The sequence below is a fragment of the Haemaphysalis longicornis genome, unplaced genomic scaffold, assembly GCF_048455015.1.
Source record: "Haemaphysalis longicornis isolate Haplotype H1 unplaced genomic scaffold, Haemaphysalis longicornis Haplotype H1 scaffold_4, whole genome shotgun sequence".
Lineage (NCBI taxonomy): Eukaryota > Metazoa > Arthropoda > Arachnida > Ixodida > Ixodidae > Haemaphysalis > Haemaphysalis longicornis.
In genome coordinates, this window is record NW_027526361.1 from 93,414,983 (window position 1) to 93,436,259 (window position 21,277).

General features: G+C 51.2%; 1 protein-coding gene across 1 annotated transcript; it reads right to left on the minus strand.

Moving 5' to 3' along the window:
* Positions 1-497: 497 nt before the first annotated feature.
* Positions 498-20,256, minus strand: LOC144180444 (endothelin-converting enzyme-like 1). The gene is made up of 6 exons (XM_077708783.1): positions 19,978-20,256; positions 12,810-12,917; positions 8,209-8,493; positions 6,163-6,605; positions 4,246-4,392; positions 498-1,354 (listed from the first exon to the last, which is right to left on the minus strand). The coding sequence occupies exons 3-6, from the start codon at positions 8,243-8,245 to the stop codon at positions 962-964; spliced, it is 1,020 nt and encodes a 339-aa protein (XP_077564909.1). The 5' UTR covers positions 8,246-8,493; positions 12,810-12,917; positions 19,978-20,256; the 3' UTR covers positions 498-961.
* Between the last annotated feature and the right edge of the window lie 1,021 nt (positions 20,257-21,277).

Here is a 21,277-nt window from a genome sequence, read left to right on the forward strand (position 1 = left end):
GTGGTTGCAGGTTGTCCACCTCTGTCCTCTGCGCGAAGAACCTCCACCATAGGATACCATCTTCCGCATCACAGACAAGCCCATGCCACGACACATGGACCCGACCGCGGACCCAATAGGCATCCCATTTACTGGAATCGTATGTATGCACAACTGTTACAGTACACAGGTCGCACGAAGAGGCAGTCCGCCACCATTCGCATGTACCTCCCGCTACATCCGCTGAGACACAAGCCATCACCGAATCACTCCGGCTGCAGGTTCGCTCTTCCGCCCGTACTAGAGGAGCCTCTTTAAACTGCCACCAGCTGTCCAGCCGCACACATTCATTGCGAGCTTACGTCCTACATGGCAGCTAACAGCCACCTGCACGTCTTCATTGAGTCAAAATTAGGGCATTGTAGGAGCTAGATTGGGAGAGGTGCATTGACACGTGTATCATTATATTAAATCGTTAATGCCACGTCGTTTCTACAGATTTCGCTGGTGGGGCAGAATTTAACGGGTATTTGCACGCGCACTCTTAGTGCGACCTCGTTGATCGAACTGACGCGAGCAGTGTATTACAGTTTTTTACAGTTTCACAAAAACACATAGACGCACCTTCCTTATTTTTTCGGCAAGCACGAAAATAGGAATAGCGCTTCATTACTTACCGAAGGATCAAACGTAGAAGTCTCGGCTCAAATGCATACCTGAGCTTGGAAAATGTATTGAATGCGTGCTGAATTTCGTGCCACCTTGAGGCCGTTGCATTTAACTGACCCGCGAAATGGGACCTACAAGGTGTATCGGGGCTATCCCACACCCAAGAACTAGCTCATTAACATAGAGCTGAGATGAAACTTGAGCAGTACAGCTTTGCTATTTCGTCAATGCATGAAAACAAATACAATCACACTTAGGAACAAGCCCTACTCCTTGACAACGTCACGTTTCACAGAGCGTCCGCGGCAGGAGCTCAGGCCCCGCATCGGTCCCTTGGGTTCATAGGGGAACCCTTGGAGCAGCTGAAGGCGGCGGCGAACTCCGGCATTCGCTTCGCCACCTCGTTGCAGCGCCAAGATTCGCAAGAAGGTGCGCCTCCGTCCACGGAAGCGCCAACGTGGCTGCTGTCCGCGGGAGAATGCCGAGCCGTGGCGGTACTGCAGTCGCGACAATGCAGAGCGCAGTTCGCCACGAAGAAGAGTTGGTCGGCCGTGTAGTTGAGCGAGGGAAGCAGCTGGCGGCCTCCCTCGGATGCGAGGAGCTCGCGGAAGGCCCGGTATGCAACTGATGACGAAGCCACTTCAATCACCGACTCGGGGACCCCCGTGACCTCTTTGTTTAGCACGATACTGGCATTGTCGTTGATCTGAAAAAAAAAAAAAACGCAATTGAGTGTGGGTACAGCATATAAAGTACATCCACGACACATTACAAGTTGGTGTCTACGCCGAATCGAATTTTTCATTTCATTGAGGGGACGTTGAAAAAAACATCAAAATAGCTTACTTTTATTTCTCGATGTGCGGAAACTTTGACGGCGGTTTGCAGATAGACATGACGGCAGACCAAGATTTTAGTGTTTACCTAGCTGGAGAGATCTGTTAAATGCGTCACCTCAGTCGCGGTTCTGTTGACCATGACTCGTGAGTCCCATTTTATAAACCGAGCGTGCAAAGGCATGTACCTGCGGCTGCGCGTCGTACTGTTGTACAGTTAAACCTGGATATAACCAAGTTGACAAAAATTCGCAATTTTTCATTACATCCAGGTATTCGTTACATCCAAATATTCGTTGCATGCAGGCTTCGAGTTAATGCTCGCGCGAATGAAGCAGAATCGAAACCAAAATGCTAGACATCAGTGATGGTGAACGAAGTGTTAAGGATTCATTTCACACTGAAAAACTGTGTGACTTGCGCCTTATATATGCTTTCGCACGAGCTTAGGCACCGCATGGCACTGCAAAGAAGCAAGGTGAGTTACCCCGTATTCACAAACGCAACTTAAGAATCACTTTCGCGTTTTGACACTTCGCCGTGCGGTAACGCGTTTCAAGGACCAAACTTATGCTGAAAGGGTGCCTTTTCGGGAACTCGATGCTCTTTTTCCGCGCTCAAAATTGTTGAGACGGTGCTAGCTTGGATACCGTACCCGGCGGCGACATCTTCTTTCTCGCCGGGGAAGACGGTATTTAAAATTGCGAGCTTGTCTTGACAAGACAAAACTTTTCGTTTTCTGGCAGCAGAACTGATCACCGACGAACCCACGCCACAGATTGCAGTGGAGACTCACGACTATACACGTCGACAAGCAGGCCTAACACCTAACCGACACCGCATTGACACTGGAAACGCACCGTAGTTTGCGGTGCGGGCTCAGATCGCTAAATAAGTGCATTTCTCCGGCCGATTTTTCAGAAAAACTGCAAAAAACAATGCCTCATCCGCGTAGCAAAGTCATCTAGGTTAACTGTTGCAACGCCTTCATTACAGAGGTCGCAAACACATTGGTTTCAATGGCCGGGGCTGGGAAAGGGGAATTGAAAAACTTCCTTAAATGCAGTAATTTGTTATATAGAGGTTCGTCACATCCACGTTTAACTGCATACGTCTTTACCGCCTGTATGTTCCTTTTCGGAGTGCCTAGTTGTTTTACCGAGCATTCATCATGCACCTGCAGTTGATACAATCTTAACAAAAATGCTAGTAAAAAAGTAGTAACGGGCTGTATTATTAAATACAGCCTTCAAATTTTACTACACCCAGAACGGAACGTAGGTCCTACCACTTACGTATGGAACCTAAATGCTATTGTTACTAGTCTAGACCATCACTTGGTAACTGCTGCTTGTTTGATACTAATATTCGCTGCTAGTAACAAATTCTATTGATTATTGAGCGTAATAACTACAGTCCTTTTCCCACTCCAAATCATGATTTAAAAGTTCTTGAAAATCCACACCCTGACTTATATATGCTCACACTAAAATGAATAATTCTAAAAGCCCGCTGAGGACTTTTCGCGGCTGGCTATAATAGCAAGAAGAACAGATGGATGCAATACTATGCTACACTATATGCGCTATACTCGCTACACTATACTCGCTATACTCTGTGCTATGCTATACGCTATATTCGCTTTTCACCATTCGCTATTCACTATATTCGCTATTCGATATTCACTATGATATACTCGCTCTCCCCGTGCATCCCGTGGGTTTTCTTCCTCAATTTATTTTTCTCGAAGCGTGATATGTGCGTGTTGAATGCCTCTATTCCGTGCTGCGCGCTCAGCCGATCCACGTTGTCACACGTAGCTTTTTACTAGGTTAGGCATGTCCAGTTAATAATACAACCAAGTATACCTAATCGATACTGTTACAAGTAACTGGCTAGTGTTCTGTTAGTAAGCACCACGACTTTTTTTTTATAAGAGCGTATGCTTCGCCCTTCGTCGCACTTCCAAAACACACTCTCATATTTTGCTGAGTTTTGCTCGCCGAAGTTTTGGCGAGTGCTTCGCCACAGACTAATGCCAGTAATATCACGACGCACAAGCGCAGGGGATTGATGGGGACTTTCGGCCGAGTTGGTAAGACCCGTATACAGGCAAGGATGGCAAACGAAATGACGCAGGCTCGCGCCTGGGCGTGTAATTTATTTATGTCCGCTGTCTGTCTTCCGGGGTTTAGTGTTATGCGGTGGGTTCGGTCAACGCCGCCTGTATAACATTGCCCCTCGCTCGTCTAATGCTTTCTAAGGGAAGCAGTAGGGAAGCATGGGGCCGGCGCGCGCCGCATTACGAAGCAGCGACAAAATTAGGTGTCTCAATGGCCCTATTCATGGAGGCGCCGGACCGCCACCTTGCGAAAGCTGTACAAACCCTGTAAATCGTTTCGTATAATGCTGTCTCGCCATCATCAGCTGATGCAAAAATACAGGAGGCGATGGTTATACAGGCGGTGTTGGTTTGATATTTATGGGCTGGAGCGGCACGCCTCGTGCAAGGGTCCGATTTTTCGCTCGCTCGTTTCCTCCCCCCCCCCCCCCCCCCCCCCCCCCCCCCTTACCAATCAGACACCGCTGCTGATGCCAAAATTCACAGCCCTGCTCTGTGGTCGTCATTTAAAGCTTTGCGAATGATTTGGACTTTGCGACGAAAAAAAAATTAAAGAAAACCGGAAAAAAATTTCCTGTAGCTTGTAAACGGGCAAAACGGACAAAAAAAAAAAGAGAAAGAAATAACTGATAAGCTTACGGGCGACGTTTCAGCTCCGGCGCAGTGCGTCTGTCGTTCGTACAATGATTTCGCGAGGGGCTCCCACCAGTTGATGCAGTCCCAGGCCGAGTGGCGGAGACTTGGCTCTGTCCCGCAGCCGCCGCTCATCAGTGCTTGCGCGATGATCTGCATGTATAAAGAGAAGTGCTGACGGGGAGGGGCGTTTTTTTGTTGTTGTGGTGCCATATTTTTCGTCTTACAAGGACCTCTATGTTCACCGGGTATTGCGATTCGTATTTATGTATACGTGTCACAGTGGCTTCGCACGCGCTGTTCATCACTCGCAGCCCCGCCTTCAAGAAACAAAATCCCATACATGATACGATGATTCCAATGTCTACCTGTTACCTTCTTGCTTTCCGGTGTGTTTCTCGTATGTAATAGGGCCACGTTAACAAAGCAAGCAAAGCCTTTTAAGTGGGTACACTTGCTTTGCAACATGACCCTATGAATTTTAACAACAAATGAAGTAGGTGGAATGAGTTTAAAGATCGTACGGATTCCTAATGCTAAAGCTTTTGTAGAAAAACGCAGAAATCTATACAGTATTATCCACAGCAAGAAAGTTTTAAGAAAAAATAACAACCATCCAATACATATTTTGTGCCGACTGAGAGGGCATTACAAAAGAGGAAGCTGATTAGAAATATCGACAAGGGCGGTTCGGGTAGTGCGAGCTGCAGAGACACTTGACTGCGTTGGCACCCCTGAGCAAACTGGGTACCTGGTTGCGCGTACCTCGAAGAGGAACCTCAAAAACTTGTCAGGTAATTCAACTCAAGCGAATTCTTGACGTTTAGAATGTAAGCTGCCAACCGCATGTCACCGAGTACGGTAATGTCCGCGCTGCATATACCACCATGCCTTGCGCGCCATGAGGTCGGCCGACGCCAAGTTAAAATCTGCGAAAACCGTCATTTGGATATGCACTTTGAGTGAGGTGAGGTGACTGTGAGAGGGAAAGAGGTTCCCAGCCTGCACCACATATGTATATATTAGTTATCAATAAGGGCCATTTTTTATAGTTATTACTAGAGTTAAAATAAAAGTGCATGGGTGTGTCTCAGGGATGACCGCCGTCAGCGCTCAAAAGAAATAATATTAGCTCGTCCCTTCCCTTTAAATTCCCTATATGGGGTACCGGCCGAGGAAATTTTTACTTGTATTGAACAGGTCTCATTACATTACTGTCACATCTGTATTGTGCGCTAAAATGCTTCACTGGTCATCCAATTTCATTGAGTGGAACAGCTCATTATTTTAAAGCAAAAGCTCTACTACGCTACATCTTTCAAGGTCATTCATCGCGTCGCAATGACCTTCAACCACCTGTGCGCACTTTCCGCCTTTCTTATCGCTTGCTCGGATCTTCACCGCCAAGGTAACACGTGACTAGGCGAGGGTGAAATGGCTGCTGCACCTGCCGTTTGCGAAGGCGGCTCAGCGCATGCGAACCACGTGACTAAGAGGATGTTTAACGATGCGCTAACTGAGTTTACAAAAACTAAGACTAGAGAAGCTGAAACACAGGGTGCACGCACACGAGAGCACTGCTTCGCCGGCTGCTTTGCCGGTGCTTGGTTCCTCAGTCTTGCCATATGGACGGCGCGCCTATCTGCGTGTGCCCTTCAGAAACGCCAAAGGGTGAATACAACCATCCAGTAGATATAGCTGGACGGCCGGTTGCGAAACCTCAAGCAAAGGCAAACTTTCACGAAACACTGTGCGCATATTCTTTGCTTGCGCTCGTGACAACTAGCTTTAGAAGCGTTAAACCCGAGCCATTTTTTACACGCACTTCGCGGGCTGCTGTTGTTTATATCTTTTTTCAGGGAACGTTAACGAATCGGCGCCTAGCGCAGCGGCGTCATAGGGATAGATCGGGAATGCACCAACCGTTCCTATCGTCCCGTAGTGGTATGCCGGAGGCGCCCCTGGAACGAAGACCGGCGGCCGTAGCAGGCCAGCGGGAACGATCATCTTGTCGAGGCAGGGAAAGAAGGCGGCGCTCACACTCGCAGCCGGCAAATCGACACCCGGAGAGCCGATGTTTCTCAAAACGCGCTTCTGCGCAATCTGCGAGGAGTGAATCCAAGCGTCCCAGAAGGTTCCTCCAACCTCTGGGTACGACCCGAAGATTCGCTCCAAGTCGGACTCTGTTGTGATGTTGTCCGGAAAGCCGGTGATCAGGTCAGTGTCCGCCAGACTGCGCAGGGCTTCGAGCCGAGCGGCGTCGTCGTAGTGCCGCAAATGTTTCTCGTTCCTCAGCGCTTCGGTCAAGTGGCCGACCAGAGCGCCGAATATATCCTCCACGTGGTGTCGTACTTGCAGGGTGAAGGCTGCGGGGCAAGTATATAGTCATGATGAGCGCGTATCTGAGACGGAGAATAAATCTTTATGCCAAAAATCTTTATTCATGCGCCACATTCCAATTATGGGCCGAGATATGCAGCTCGACAACGGGACCTATACGAGATGCATTGTCACTTCCACTGCATATTACGCTTAATGCCTGATGTAAGGTTGTTCGTTTTCGGGTTTTACATTTTTCTAAAATCGGAGGGTAAAAATCGGGTGCTATTTTTCAAACCGATAATAGGGGAGAAATCAGATTTTTTGTAAAACAATTCCGAAATTCGGGTTTATTCAGGGTAAATCTAGTGATTAACTAGGTAATACACTCAGTTTATTTTATCAGGAGATGTCACGAGCTTCTTAACTTTACCACGATAAAATTGATGTTTGCTTCAAGCTGGTAATTGGGGGACGTCAAGGTTTTATTTTCCGAAATTTGGCGTTTGTTTGGAAATGAATAAGTAATGATGACAGTAAAAAGAATTTATAACCTCCAAGAAATTAAACACTTTAGTCACGAAAAGCTGGTCATCGATTTTTTATACATCTTTTCTTTACATACACTACCATCTGCATGCGCAACATGTCGCTCTCCATTCGAGACCTGTCCGATCGTTGAACGTATATTTCAGCCGGGAGAAAGTTCTCTCGACATCACAGCTTCCATTAGCTAGGCGCAACAATGCCAGTTTTGCCGGCATGCAGTAGCAAGCGGTAGGGCCATGCCAATAATGAATGAGTTGGAAAGCTGAGTTTGCTTCCAGCAAGTTCTGGTTGGGAACAGCGGGCCGAGAGCGCGCGATTGTGCAGATCGTTACTTTGAAAAGGTCCGTTCGGGGAGAAACCGGGTTTAACCCGATTCTCCTGAAACATTTTCGGGGTGCACAAATTGGTAATTAAAATCGGGTTTTACCCGAAAATGAACAACCCTAATCATGAGCATAAATAGACGCGCGAGCCCGCCAAGGTTGTGAGGAATGTGCACCCTATGTTGGTTTTATACTCCCTGCGCTACAATCTATCATCATTGTGCGCCTGCTTCGTGCACGAAAACCCGAATTCGAGCGCCGCTTGAACTTGGAATACGGAATCGTTTTTAGAGGACATATGAACGCCGACCGCTGTTAAAAACGTAGTGTTGTCGCGCATAAAGTGCCCTCCTTGAATAAACTTTCTAAGAAACGCACTAGACAGTATCCTGCACCCCGTAATATGCCGAGTTTAAAGACCAGTCGCGTTATGTAATCAGTGGGATCAGTAGATCGAATCTCTGCTTTTCCCGCCTATCGGGCCTATTTGATTGACTGTGGGGTTTAACGCGCCGACGGAACGCCGGCGATGAGGCGCGCCGTAGTGGGTGCTCCGGATAAATTTTGACCACCCGGGGATCTTTAACGTGCGCCGAAATCTCGAATACACGGGCGTTTTTGCTTTTGACATCCATCAGAAAAGCGGCCGCCGCGGCGGGGAACCGAACCCGCGTCCCCGTGCTCAGCAGCGCAACGCCTCAACCACTGAGCCACCGCGGCGGGTGCCTATCGAGCCTAATAAAAGTGCGCGTTGCTCAAAGAATGAGTCTCGTGATACTTTTGAGCAGGGCGAGCCCCTGGATGGCCGGTTCCATGACGTCGGAGACTTTCCTGATGCAGAGCTCCTCGAGGTCGTCCACGCTGCGCGTCGACAGCGGTGCGTTCTTCCCGAAACCGACCAATTGGCGGATGAGGCTCCAGGCCACCAACCGATGAGCTCCGGACCGCTCCGTCGGTTCCGTTAACGTGTTGAGCAGTCCCAGGGCCACGGACGAGGAGCGCGCGGTGTCATTTGTTCCGTAAGCCTGGTACGAAATCCGTTGGACTGCCGCTTGCCAACTTCCTACAAAAAATTAAGACAGGAGCTATACACATTTTCGTTTCACGCGCGTGATATCGAAAACAATACTTTTGGCCCTATCGCCACTGAACTACTCTGTGCTCCCCGGATACACAAAGTGTAAACGACAGTTAACAAATTGCAACGAATGCAGATTGATCCCATCGCCGTAGGATGTAGCTTTAAGCTACTTTTAAAATTGAGAATTTAAATTTTCAGGCAAGAGGGAAGCTGACACAGGCTTAGGCTTGGATGGTTAGGGGCAGCTCTGTATATTTTAATTTTGTGGTTGCTAAAGTGTTTACAATTGATTTTACTTTCTACTAGAAAAATATAGCAGATATACAGGGCCCGAGCAGCACTGCAATACCAAACTCGGCAGTTTACCTGCAATGTCCATGCACGCAATGGATTTCGCGCGCTTTTTGAAAAACCTAAACATCCAGGCTGCCCAGGAAGCTCTCTACAAACACGTGCACCGGATCCGCACGGACATTCTGGAGTACTACGTGGATCCGGTGAATTGAACTTTGAAATTAGGACCTGGACTTAGGTCCTGCGGAAATAAAGTTTGTTCTCTCTCTCTCTCTCGCCCACTAAATTCACTATTAAATTTTCATTAGTGAGTTTAGATGGAGATTCTGGTGTGGTTCAAATGCTGGCGTTAAGTGTGCTGTCGAATCCGATCTCACCGCAAATCTCCATCATGCATCCCTGAAAGATATCAGAACAGAGAATGAAATGCTGTTCATGAGACAGGGCGAGGTGCGCTCGTCTTGTCTCCGTCGCCCTGTCTTACGCACAGAATTTACTTTATTGTCATGAACCAACTAGCCAGATACCAGGTACTAATATCAGGGCAGTCTTGCCACGTGCGTCAATTGTGAAATTTTTTCCTAAGTGAACCATTGTGCCAACCGTTTTCGTAGTTCATTTCGATTGTTGATCAGAAGAGTTGCCAACCGCAACAGAGGACTCAAGGACTTCGACGCCTTGCGCCTGGTACAGGCTTTCGTCGTGTCGCGCGTCACCTACTCCGCCCGTATCTCCGGCTGACGAAGGCGGACAGGGAAGCGCTCAACGCGACCGTAAGAAAAGCAACAAAGACCGCCATGGGCATGCCGATGTACTCGTCGACGCAACGTCTGATGGACATGGGCACGCTCAACACCACGGAAGAGCTGATTGAGGCTCACCTGTCGAACCAACGAATACGGCTGAGCAAGACCGAGCACGGCCGGGCCGTCCTGAGAAAGATCGGATGGCAGATCGAACCACAGCCAGAGATGGTGGCGCTACCCAAGGAGTGGCAAAAATCAATCGAGACTAAACCCCTTCCCCGTAACATGCAAGCGGGAAGGCACGACGAGAGGCGATCGGCGCGGGCCAAAGCTCTGGCCCGGCAGCTGGAAGAGGACCCTCGGCTACTCTATGTCGACGCTTCGCTCCCGAAACACGGCACGAAGGCAACAGCGGTCGTCACCACCAACGACAAACTGGTCTCCAGTGCGTCGGTGCGCACAAAGGACCCGGCCGAAGCAGAAGAGGTGGCCGTGGCCCTCGCCCTGGCTACGCCGGAGGCGAAGACCGTGGTGACCGACTCCAAGATGGCATACGCGCGCTACCGGAGGGGGAGAGTCTCTCCCGCGGCACTAGCCATTCTGAACAAACGAAGACCACCGGGACGAGCGATCAAGCTCGTGTGGGTCCCGGCTCACTCGCAGGTGGAAGGCAACTTCCTGGCCGACCACCACGCCCGAGAAATGTCAATCCGGGCCGAGGACGAGCTACCGCACCCCGCCACGAGCTACAAAGAGATTGTCCAAATGTACCGAAACGAGCGATGTAGGCTTCCCGGTCCGCATCCGCAGCTGGACAGACGACAGCAGACGATTGTTCGTCGCAAGCAAGCGGAGTCGCTAGCGCATCCTGTGCTCCTGAACAGAATGTACCCGGCCGAGCACGACAGCTCCTGCCCGTTCTGCAAGGAGAAGAGAGGCACTCTCGCGCACATCATAGGGGAGTGCACAAAACTCAAGACCCCCCCACCTTCCCTTCCCCCCACCCCTATCCCCAACACCCTCGAGCGATGGGAGACCTTGCTGTCCAGCCCCGACCTCGCTACTCAGTACGGACTGGTGGCCAGGGACCAGGAGCTGCTGGACACATATGGGTCCCGTGACTAGGGAACCACCCCATCTGGTGCCTGCGCGCACACACCTTTTTAAAGGGCTCAGTAAGGGCTCAGTAAAAGTTGATTCTCTCTCTCTCTCTCGATTGTTGGCTTCGCATTTTGCGCAGTTTTCTTCCTATCCACAAAGCATTGGCTACTCTAGACATGTCCGGTGTTTGCTACTTTAAATAGGGCTCAAGGTAACCCTTCAAAGGGCAGGCCAGGGCCAGGGGGAGGGGGGGGGGGTGTTTTGGTGTCAGAACACCCCCAAAATTTTCTGAGCTGTGCATTCCCCCCCTCCATCTCTTCCTCATTTTGCCCTCTTTTTTTGTCTACTCTCTCCATACTCTCCACCGGTACAATAATGCGTAAAACCAAAAATAAGAAAATTAGGTAAGAAAATAAACATGAAATTGTCTGCGCGCAGGCTTTCTTACCATTTAGCTTTTTTTGTTTTGTTTTTTACTGGAGGTTTATAAAACCCCTAAAATTTCCGGCTACGCCACTGAACCCTTCCCTCTATAATTTATTTTTATTTATATTTGTATCGCTTTCATGAGATTGGCCCCGACTGAAGCATTTTTGCACCGTTTTTACACTGAACCTGGGTATGGTTCATACAGTTCATCGTCGCTGCCGCTCGCTTGTGGGCTGCTTCTGGTCGGCAAAAAACGAGCGAGGGTCCCGGGAGCCTGTGTATAAATTGTGCAGCCTATGTTTAATGCCGCTGTCGCCCACACTATAGCCACTAAATGAGCCGCGCAAGCTCACACTATCCGTTTTCTGTACCCATTCAGTTACGATTTTCGCGTCGCTCGTCGCCTTGAAGCATGCACTGCATTAGACAGGCGCGATGCGGCAAATACATAGCGACTCGTCAAGACGGTATTTATTTGCATTTGAAGCATTCATGAAATTTCATAATGCTTTGGACGCGTGCTTGAAGACTTGCTTTCGGAAATAGGCTTCACCTGTAGGTTTAAATTATTTATACAAACCAGATAAATACAACGCGATGACATCATTCTTGCATCTCTAGCTGTGCTTCGCCTGCCAAAGCCCAAAGCATTCGATAATAATACTGTATTGGGAGGAAGCAAGAACACAGTTTAAGACAACCTAAATAATTTATTTTCATCTAAGCATCGCAAAAAAGCAAAGAAAGTTCCATCTGGAGTATGTAATAATGCTAAAATATACCCGGGACGGCCCGCTGTATCTGGCGGCGTGAGCGAAATGCAGGGCTCCTGCTTTTTTATTTATTTCTAACCCCTAAAATAACGGCTCAACCTAAGCACTTTAACACAGTATCTTATAAAAAAATTGATAACACTGGCACTTTTGGTAGCAATTTTTTACGAAAAACTCAATTTGCGTTGCCGGCCATGCCACGCCGAACTTCCGGCCTAACTACCGGGTATGGCGTGGCGGCACCCATGGAGACACGGAGCGCTTTCGCAGAATCACGTAGACACTCTATAGCGCCAGATTCCACTCTAGGTAAGCTAGTGATGTGACCACTTGCTTCATGTACCTACGAAAATACGGCTTGGCTAGAACCCCTTCAATCGGCCGTTGTCGGTTGCGGCGGCTGACTCATCGCCACGTGCTCTGCTTTCACTCCCTTTGCCCGGTTTCTGTATACACCGTATCATACACCGCCTCAGTATATACGCCAATCACGAGACCGGTGGAGGATGTTCTTGAGTGTTTGTGTGTTCGTGCTTTTTTGTGCAGTGCGCAAAGCGCTGCAGGGTTGTGGAACCGTTGGCACAGCTGTGTATAAATTCCGCCCTTTGGGCGACACGAGAACGCTTTGGGCTTACGTAGGGAGCGTTGCTCTGTCCGAGTCACGCTGTAAGCTCGCCAGTCGGCTGCGGTTTCTGTATCATTGTTACTCTCGTATCGCCATGCATCAAACAGTCAAGTTTTGCTTGCGGCTCTTCATCATCCGGAACAGAGGAAGCTCTCCTGCTCGCCACTCGTTCACAACGCTACCACTACATGACGGAGGAGATGGAGCTCACTACGGGGACGACTTCACATTGTAACTGGGTGTAAAGACTGACCGTTTTGCGGCTTGCCAGACACCCTGCAGAACTAGTTCGTACGATGCAGCACGTGAGTGGCCTAATCAGGTTCTCACCTGTAGCTTCATCCCAATGAGCTTCGTCGGCCAGTTCCTGCAGCGTGATGGAACGTGTCTCCGGTTGCTGCCTCGCTGCCCTCCTTATCGCCACCAGCTGTCGGTACACTGTGTTGGAGAACACTTATTAAAACATTTGCGTTGGATCGCGCCTACATTGGGACTCTTGTATTCAAAAAACATATTTTATGGCACTAAACACACGCAAAAAAAAACCACTGCGGACAATATAGGATATTTTTCGCAGCAGATATTTAGTTGAGGGAGGGGGGGTTTACGGGTTCGAAACCCCTCCGAATTTTTTTCCGGGCGGGGCGTAAGCAAGGCTAGCGTTTATTTCGGCAAAACTCCTCTCTTCCGATAACTCCTAACCCCTTCGAAAAAAAAATATTCTGGCTACGGCCTTGGTGTCGGTCCCATTGTGGGGTATTCGATCGAAGGTTATTCAGAGCAGCATTCCTCTAATTTTAGACAAGAAGTACTTTCGAACATCATGTTTAATATTGTCACGAAGCCAAGGACGATGCAGTTGTCTTGCAGGAGAAACAAGTTTATTGGAGCGAACTTGTGCTCCCCTAACAACTCAAAAGAATACAGAGGCGGCGAGGCAGCGGTCAACAAAGTGACTTGCGTCAGCGAGCGTCGCAGAATCGAATGCTCCGGCGTCCGCACTGCAGGCTTTTTAAGAGCGAATGCTCTTTATAAGCGACCCCAAACCATCCACCGCCGGCGGCGGCGGCGTCGGCGGCGTTGGCGGCGTTGGCGTCCGCAGTGCTGTTTAAAGAAAAAACAGCATCCGGCGCCAGGTTTCGATCCGAGGACTTTGCGGGCCGCAGCGCGACGCGCTACCGACCAAGCCACAGACGCGACGGTGATATCAGTGTTAGACGCGCCTTATATCTTTAACGCATTCAAACTACGTCGTCAGCGGCGTGCGTTGGCGACTCAGCGGCGTTATAGCGGCTTGATAACTGCGTGGTGTACACGTGATACTACAAACCCGATGGAAGAGATGGAAGAGAAGGCGGCGAGGGGGTGGGCTGCGGGGGCCGAGCGCAAGCGCCGCAAGCGGGCCGACAACCGTGCATTCGCACTTTCACATTCTCCCCCTCGGGGAAATGCGGGGGAATTTTTATCTTTCGGCGCGCGTGGTTCTCGAAACGTCGATTCACATCGAGAACATAGTAGATCCAAGAAGATTATTCTGGGCTGTTCACGTTAGATCGGAATGCTCTCCCTATCACGACAGATAACACATGCGGCACAGAAAGAAAGAATGGAACACGCGCTTCCCTTGGCGCAGAGATAACACAGACCGGCGCAGCCGGGCGGTAAAAGCAAAACACAAATAAACAAACCCAATGTATGGTTCGCGGCATTACCCCCCCTCTAAGAGTGCATCGACCCGATGCTAACATAAGCGACAGTCCGAACAAATGAAAATAAAAGTTCGTCATCGTCCGTAGAAAGGTTTTAAGCGAACCACGTGGACGACTTCAGGCCGCGTGCGTCGTCGTGATGTGCCGGAGTCACCATCGGGGATCACTTCGTAGGTAAGTTGGCCAACACGTCGTAGAATCTTGTAGGGTCCAAAATACCGTCGCAGGAGCTTCTCACTGAGTCCGCGTCGTCGGATGGGAGTCCAAACCCACACACGATCCCCTGGTTGGTACTCGGCGTCTCGGCGTCGGAGGTTGTAGCGGCCCGCATCAACCAGCTGCTGGTCCGTTATACGAACTCGAGCGAGCTGGCGGGCCTCCTCCGCACGTTGAAGATATCCGTGGACGTCGGCGTTGAGGTCGTCGTCTTCTACGTGCGGAAGCATGGCGTCGAGCATCGTAGTTGGCCTTCTACCGTAGACAAGCTCGAACGGCGTCAGCTGCGTCGTCTCCTGGATAGCCGTGTTGTACGCAAACGTGACATACGGGAGCACTTCGTCCCAAGTCTTATGTTCAACGTCAACGTACATTGACAGCATATCTGCGATTGTCTTGTTCAGACGTTCTGTTAGTCCGTTCGTTTGGGGGTGGTACGCCGTCGTTCTTCGGTGATCCGTGTTGCTGTAGCGTAATACTCCTTGCATCAGCTCCGCAGTAAATGCCGTTCCGCGGTCGGTGATTAGGACTTCCGGGGCTCCATGTCGCAGCACAACTTGGCTTATAAAGAACTTTGCCACTTCTTGTGCAGTCCCCCTCGGAAGAGCGGCGGTCTCTGCGTAGCGCGTCATGTAGTCTGTCGCTACGACAATCCACTTGTTCTGTGATCGTGACGTAGGGAACGGGCCTAAAAGGTCCATTCCAATCTGTTGAAATGGTCTCGATGGGACGGCGATCGGTTGCAGAAGTCCGGCGGGTCTTGTCGGCGGCGTTTTTCGTCGTTGGCAGTCACGGCAGCTCCGGACGTAGTGGGTGACGTCAGAGGTAAGGCCGGGCCAGTAGTACCTCGCCTTGATTTTTCCAATAGTGCGCGCTGTGCCGAGATGTCCGGAAGACGGGTCGTCGTGGCACGCTTCCAAAATTTCGTCACGAAGGTCCGCGGGGATGACGAGAAGGTAATTCGCTCTTGTTGCGGTGCTGAAATTCTTCTTCACGAGGACGGAGTTTCTCAGGCTGAATGCTGGTAAGCTGCGTTTGAAGGTCCTAGGAACGGCAACGTTGCATCCCTCGAGGTACTCGATTATGACGCGTAAGTCGGGGTCGGCACGCTTCTGGGCGGCTAGGTCGCTCTCCGTCACGATCCCGAAGAACGCGCTGTCTTCGTCAGCGTCTTGTGGTGGTGGGTCGACGGGGGCGCGGGACAGGCAGTCGGCGTCGGAGTGTTTCCTGCCGGATTTATAAACGACTGTAACGTCGAACTCCTGCAGGCGCAAGCTCCACCGCCCAAGACGGCCAGAGGGGTCCTTCAAATTGGCGAGCCAACACAGCGCATGGTGGTCTGTTACAACCTTGAATGGCCTTCCATACACGTATGGGCGAAATTTTGAAATCCCCCATATAATAGCCAGGCACTCTTTCTCAGAGGCAGAATAGTTTTTCTCCTCCTTCGACAGACCACGGCTGGCATAGGCGATTACCCTTTCGCAGCCGCTTTGCTTTTGGACAAGGACGGCACCCAAGCCTATATCACTGGCGTCCGTGTGCATTTCCGTTTCGGCATTTTCGTCGAAATGAGCGAGCACGGGCGGTCTTTGCAGGCGTTTTTGCAGCTCGCAGAATGCTTTTTCTTGGTCGTTTTCCCAGCTAAAAGGGGTGCTATCTTTCGTCAAGCGCGTGAGTGGTTCTGCAATGCGTGCGAAGTTTGCGACGAAGCGCCGGTAGTATGCGCACAGCCCGAGAAATCTTCGCACGCCCTTCTTGTCTTTCGGCCTTGGGAAGTTCGCAATGGCTGAAGTTTTTGCCGGGTCAGGTAGGACTCCCGCGGCGTTGACGACGTGGCCCAAGAACTTGAGTTCCCCGTATGCGAAACGGCACTTTTCAGGCTTCAGTGTCAACCCCGACGTACGAATGGCCTCGAGTACAGACTCCAACCTTGCAAGGTGTTCGTCGAAAGTCCGGGCGAATACCACTACGTCGTCGAGGTATACGAGGCAGGTGTGCCACTTAAGGCCAGCTAGCACAGTGTCCATGACTCTTTGAAACGTCGCTGGTGCTGTGCACAGCCCAAACGGCATCACCTTGAACTCGTATAGGCCGTCTGGGGTTATAAATGCAGTCTTCTCTCGGTCTCTCTCGTCCACTTCAATTTGCCAGTAGCCGGTCTTCAGGTCCATCGATGAGAAGTACTTCGCGTGGCAGAGGTGGTCGAGGGCGTCGTCGATGCGGGGGAGGGGGTACACGTCCTTTTTCGTGATTTTGTTCAGTCGCCGGTAGTCAACACAAAACCTTAATGTGCCGTCTTTTTTCTTTACGAGTACGACGGGCGCAGCCCAGGGGCTTTTCGAGGGCTGTATAATGTCGTCGCTGAGCATGTCGTCGACTTGAGTCCGGATGGCTTCCCGTTCGTGTGAAGAGACGCGGTACGGTGACTGTCGGGTGGGTCGGGCTCCATCTTCGGTTATTATTCGGTGCTTCGCTAGAGGGGTCTGATGTAGTTTTGCGCTCGACGAAAAACATTCGCTATAGCGACGCAGCAAAGCCAATAACTTGTTCCGTTGTTCTTGCGGTAGCGCCGGATTCACGTCGAAAGGCTGCGGGAGCTTGAAGGTTTCAACAGGTGTGCGCTCAAAGTCGGCGACCGCGATCACGTCACTTGCTTCTTGCGCTTCTTCGAGGAATGCAATTGCCGCGCCCTTGTTTAAATGCTGGTACTCCTCGGTGAAATTCGTAACCAAAATGTGGGATTGGTGTTCCTTGAAGCGCGCAATGCCTCTTGCGACCGACACACCACGGTTGAGAAGCACCCTTTGATCGGTGTCTACGATAGCGTCGACGTCAGGAGCAGCATCTTCACAGTAGACTGCGACCATCAAGCTTGCGCGGGGTGGCAGGGTGACGTGATCATCGGCGATCCTTACAGCTGCACGGATTTCGGGGTTCGATTCCGGCGTCATGGAGTGGTCGGAGGAAAAAGTTATCGACTTCGTCTGCAGATCGATTATTGCGCCGTTGTCCGTCAAAAAGTCCATTCCGAGAATTACGTCGCGGGAGCAGTTGGGCAAAACGACGAACACCGCAGGGTACGTCGTGCCGTCTATGGTGACGCGCGATGTGCACGTTCCACTTGGCGTCACGAGGTGGCCTCCTGCTGTGCGTATGTGCGGACCGTCCCATCTGGTCATAACTTTCTTCAGTTTAGACGCAAATGGTCCGCTCAACACGGAGTAGTCGGCTCCCGTGTCTACGAGGGCGACTACATCAAAGCCGTCGATGGACACCTTGACGTCGGATGCCGCCTTCCTCGAGTTCCGGGTGCGTCGGGGCGTCGCATCTCGGCTTGTGCGTGTTGACGGTCGGGCACTGTGCGTCGTCGTTGTCATCGTCTTCTCAGCGGACGTCTCGGTCCGGTCGGGTGCGCGTCGCGGCGTATAGCTGTCGTCGTGTACGGGAGTCTCGTCAGGTCTGGGTCGGGTCGTCGGGATGAGGGCATGTTGTGAGTCACTGTCTTCCGCGAGTCGTTGCTTCGTTGGAGGGTTTTCATTTTTCCGCGATCGTGCAACTTTACCTCCAGAAGTTGCATCTTTTAGTTTCCCCCGCGTGGGCTGGGGGACCTTCCACGTGAGAACTCAGCATTGCTACGGCGGTTCGGCGACTGGTATGGGTAGGGTGACGGCGAACGGTTGAAACGGGCTGGTCGACGGCTGGTGTTGGACAGGTACTCTTCGATCTCCGATGGGCGCTGGCCAGTTCGGGGGCGGGGTGCGTCGACGGAGAACCCTCGCAAACCGAGCCTCCTGTAGGGGCAGCGACGGTAGACGTGGTCGGCCTCTCCGCAGTGGTAGCACAGCGGACGATTGTCGGACGTTCGCCACACGTCGGTCTTCCTTGGGGCAGGGGGTTGCGCCGCAGGTGGTCGGGCCGGCGAGAGGGGACGATGGTACGGAGCCTCGTGACGATAGGGTGCAGGTGGGCGAGGGCGATGTACAGCAGCCGCGTAGGTCATGGCTTGCGGCTCGCGAGGTGCTACTGGCGTCGTTGAAGTTCCCAGCGCTTGCTGCACTTCTTCTCTAATGACGTCGGTAAGAGAAGCGACTTGTGGTTGCGGCGGCGTCGGGAGCAGTTTCCGCAGCTCCTCCCTCACTATTTCGCGGATAGTGTCGCGTAGTGAGTCGGAGTTGATAGCGCTGGCACCAAGCGTCTCCGAAACCAGCGCATTGATTGGGCGGTCGTACTGCCTCGTTCGGATTTCGAGCGTCTTCTCCATCGCGGCGGCCTCAGACGCGAATTCGGACACGGTCTTGGGGGGGTTGCGAACAAGGCACGCGAAGAGCTCTTGCTTCACACCTCGCATCAGAAACCGTAGTTTCTTTTCTTCCGTCATTCCTGGGTCCGCACGGCGGAAAAGTCGCTTCATTTCCTCGACGAAGATTACGACTCCTTCGTTCGGGTGTTGCGTTCGAGTTTCCAGTAAAATCGCAGCTCGTTCTTTTCTCACCACGGTCGTGAAGGTCTTAAGGAACTCGCTTTTGAATTGCGTCCAGTCGGTCAAGGCGCTCTCGTGGTTTTCAAACCAAGTTCGGGCTGCATCCTCCAAGTAAAAGAAAACATGCCGGAAGGTTTCTTCATCGTCCCACCTGTTGAAGATCCGCACGCGCTCCAGCTTCTCCAACCATTCCTCTGGATCTTCAGCGGGGGCTCCCCGGAACGATGGCGGTTCCCGGGGCTGCTGCAGCATGATTGGCGACGTTGTTTCTTGTACCATGGTGTTGGTTGCAGCGTTCCTTTTCTTGGGCCCTTCTGGCATCAAACCGAACTCGGGCGGTAAATCTTGCAGGCGGGGGCTGGCTCTTGTTGGACTGGCTTGGCGGCTTTTCGAGGTTGTAGTGGGCATGAAGGGTGCTTACCCCGCACCTCCACCAGATGTCACGAAGCCAAGGACGATGCAGTTGTCTTGCAGGAGAAACAAGTTTATTGGAGCGAACTTGTGCTCCCCTAACAACTCAAAAGAATACAGAGGCGGCGAGGCAGCGGTCAACAAAGTGACTTGCGTCAGCGAGCGTCGCAGAATCGAATGCTCCGGCGTCCGCACTGCAGGCTTTTTATCTTTCGGCGCGCGTGGTTCTCGAAACGTCGATTCACATCGAGAACATAGTAGATCCAAGAAGATTATTCTGGGCTGTTCACGTTAGATCGGAATGCTCTCCCTATCACGACAGATAACACATGCGGCACAGAAAGAAAGAATGGAACACGCGCTTCCCTTGGCGCAGAGATAACACAGACCGGCGCAGCCGGGCGGTAAAAGCAAAACACAAATAAACAAACCCAATGTATGGTTCGCGGCAATATATTGCGTTCATTTATAACGCATGTTCATTTAGAGCATTACTTTAAACATTGTGCATGTGCGTGCGTGCGTGCGTGCGTGTGTGTGCGCGCGCGTGAGTGTGTTCTGGTCATCCACATTCATATTGCCTCTAAGCATATTTTTTTAAGTATTGCTATTTTCAAAATCGACGCACATACAGCTCGCAACATTTTGCGGCATGGGGGTGGGGGGCTCCCGTACTCACCACGAGTCTCGAATTTTGCGATTCCCGGAATGAGTGCCACGACCTCCGAATCGAGAGGCCTGTCTTCGTAGAGCAGCAGCACACCGGCGTAGTAGTCCTTCAGCTCGTGCACGCTCAGCCCATCCCTTTCTCTCAGCCAGTCCCAATCGTTCTGGCTTACGAGGACCTGCGAGTAGTTCTTTGCTTTTGTAATCACTTCCGGTACTGGAGACTTGCTTTACAGCGCTAAGCTGTTATTGGCGCGCCTCAAGAGATCTTGTCCGGTTCCCCTTTTTTCGAGCGCCGTTGCCATGGCAACGATAAGAGCGCGCAGCCGCTCCGGGAAGACGCGTGGGAGCGCTGCGGCTGCGGAAACGATGAATGAACGCGCAGGCTCAAGTAGTTGCAGTTGCGCCTGCATAGCTCACTCAACACGCTGGTGAGGTCCTGTGTTTGGGTGGTTGTAATAAAATGGCGCACCAGGATCGCCGTAGAATCAGTTTCAATGGCTCAAAAACTTAGCTTGAGCGTACTGCCAATGGCAGCTCTAAAACAGCAGCTGCACTAAAACATTGATACAAGTGATTATTTGACGAGATGTCATACCATAAATCCGTTACAAGAGGGATACCGCTGTCAATCAATCATTCCATTAGTGAATAGGTAGTCATGAATGAATGCACAAAAGGAAAGGGAACGTTTCCAGGAGACCACCACAAACTTGTGTCGGGTCCAGAGGCGCTAGGAAGCCTTGAAGAGCTTTCAAAGTCCACACGGCTCTGTAATCAGTTATTTTTTCTAATAATAATTCATGTGTAAAACATTTGAACTGAATTCCCCATCTCTATCGCGTTAGAAGCAATGTTAACATACTATTGTGTTTCACCAAACGTATACGTACTCATTTCATAGTGGGCAATAATGTTCTGCATTTCGAGACGAGTGTCTAGCACACGCAAACCTTTTTACTAGCTGCGTCGGTTACGAGAGACCAAATGGAACGAACGCACGCTCCAATCGGCCCTTTCCTGAGACGCACTCCGCGCCGCCGACGCAGAGGCTCATTATCACTGCCGTCGAGAGAACGCACGAGGGAGTGCTGCCTCAGCACACTGCTGCTGAGCACAAATATCGCATTAGGGAGTATCGTAATCGCCAGCCTGTTTTAGATGCGACGCTCAGAGCATCTCTTGTCGGCGGCCCTGTCCTTCCTGCGTGCGTCCTTTGTTGTCCGCGTGCGCCCGTTGCTGTCCGCGTGCGTCCGTTGTTGCCCGCAGCCACTCTCCCCCTCTCCTCTCCGATAGCGAACTCTCTCTCGCGA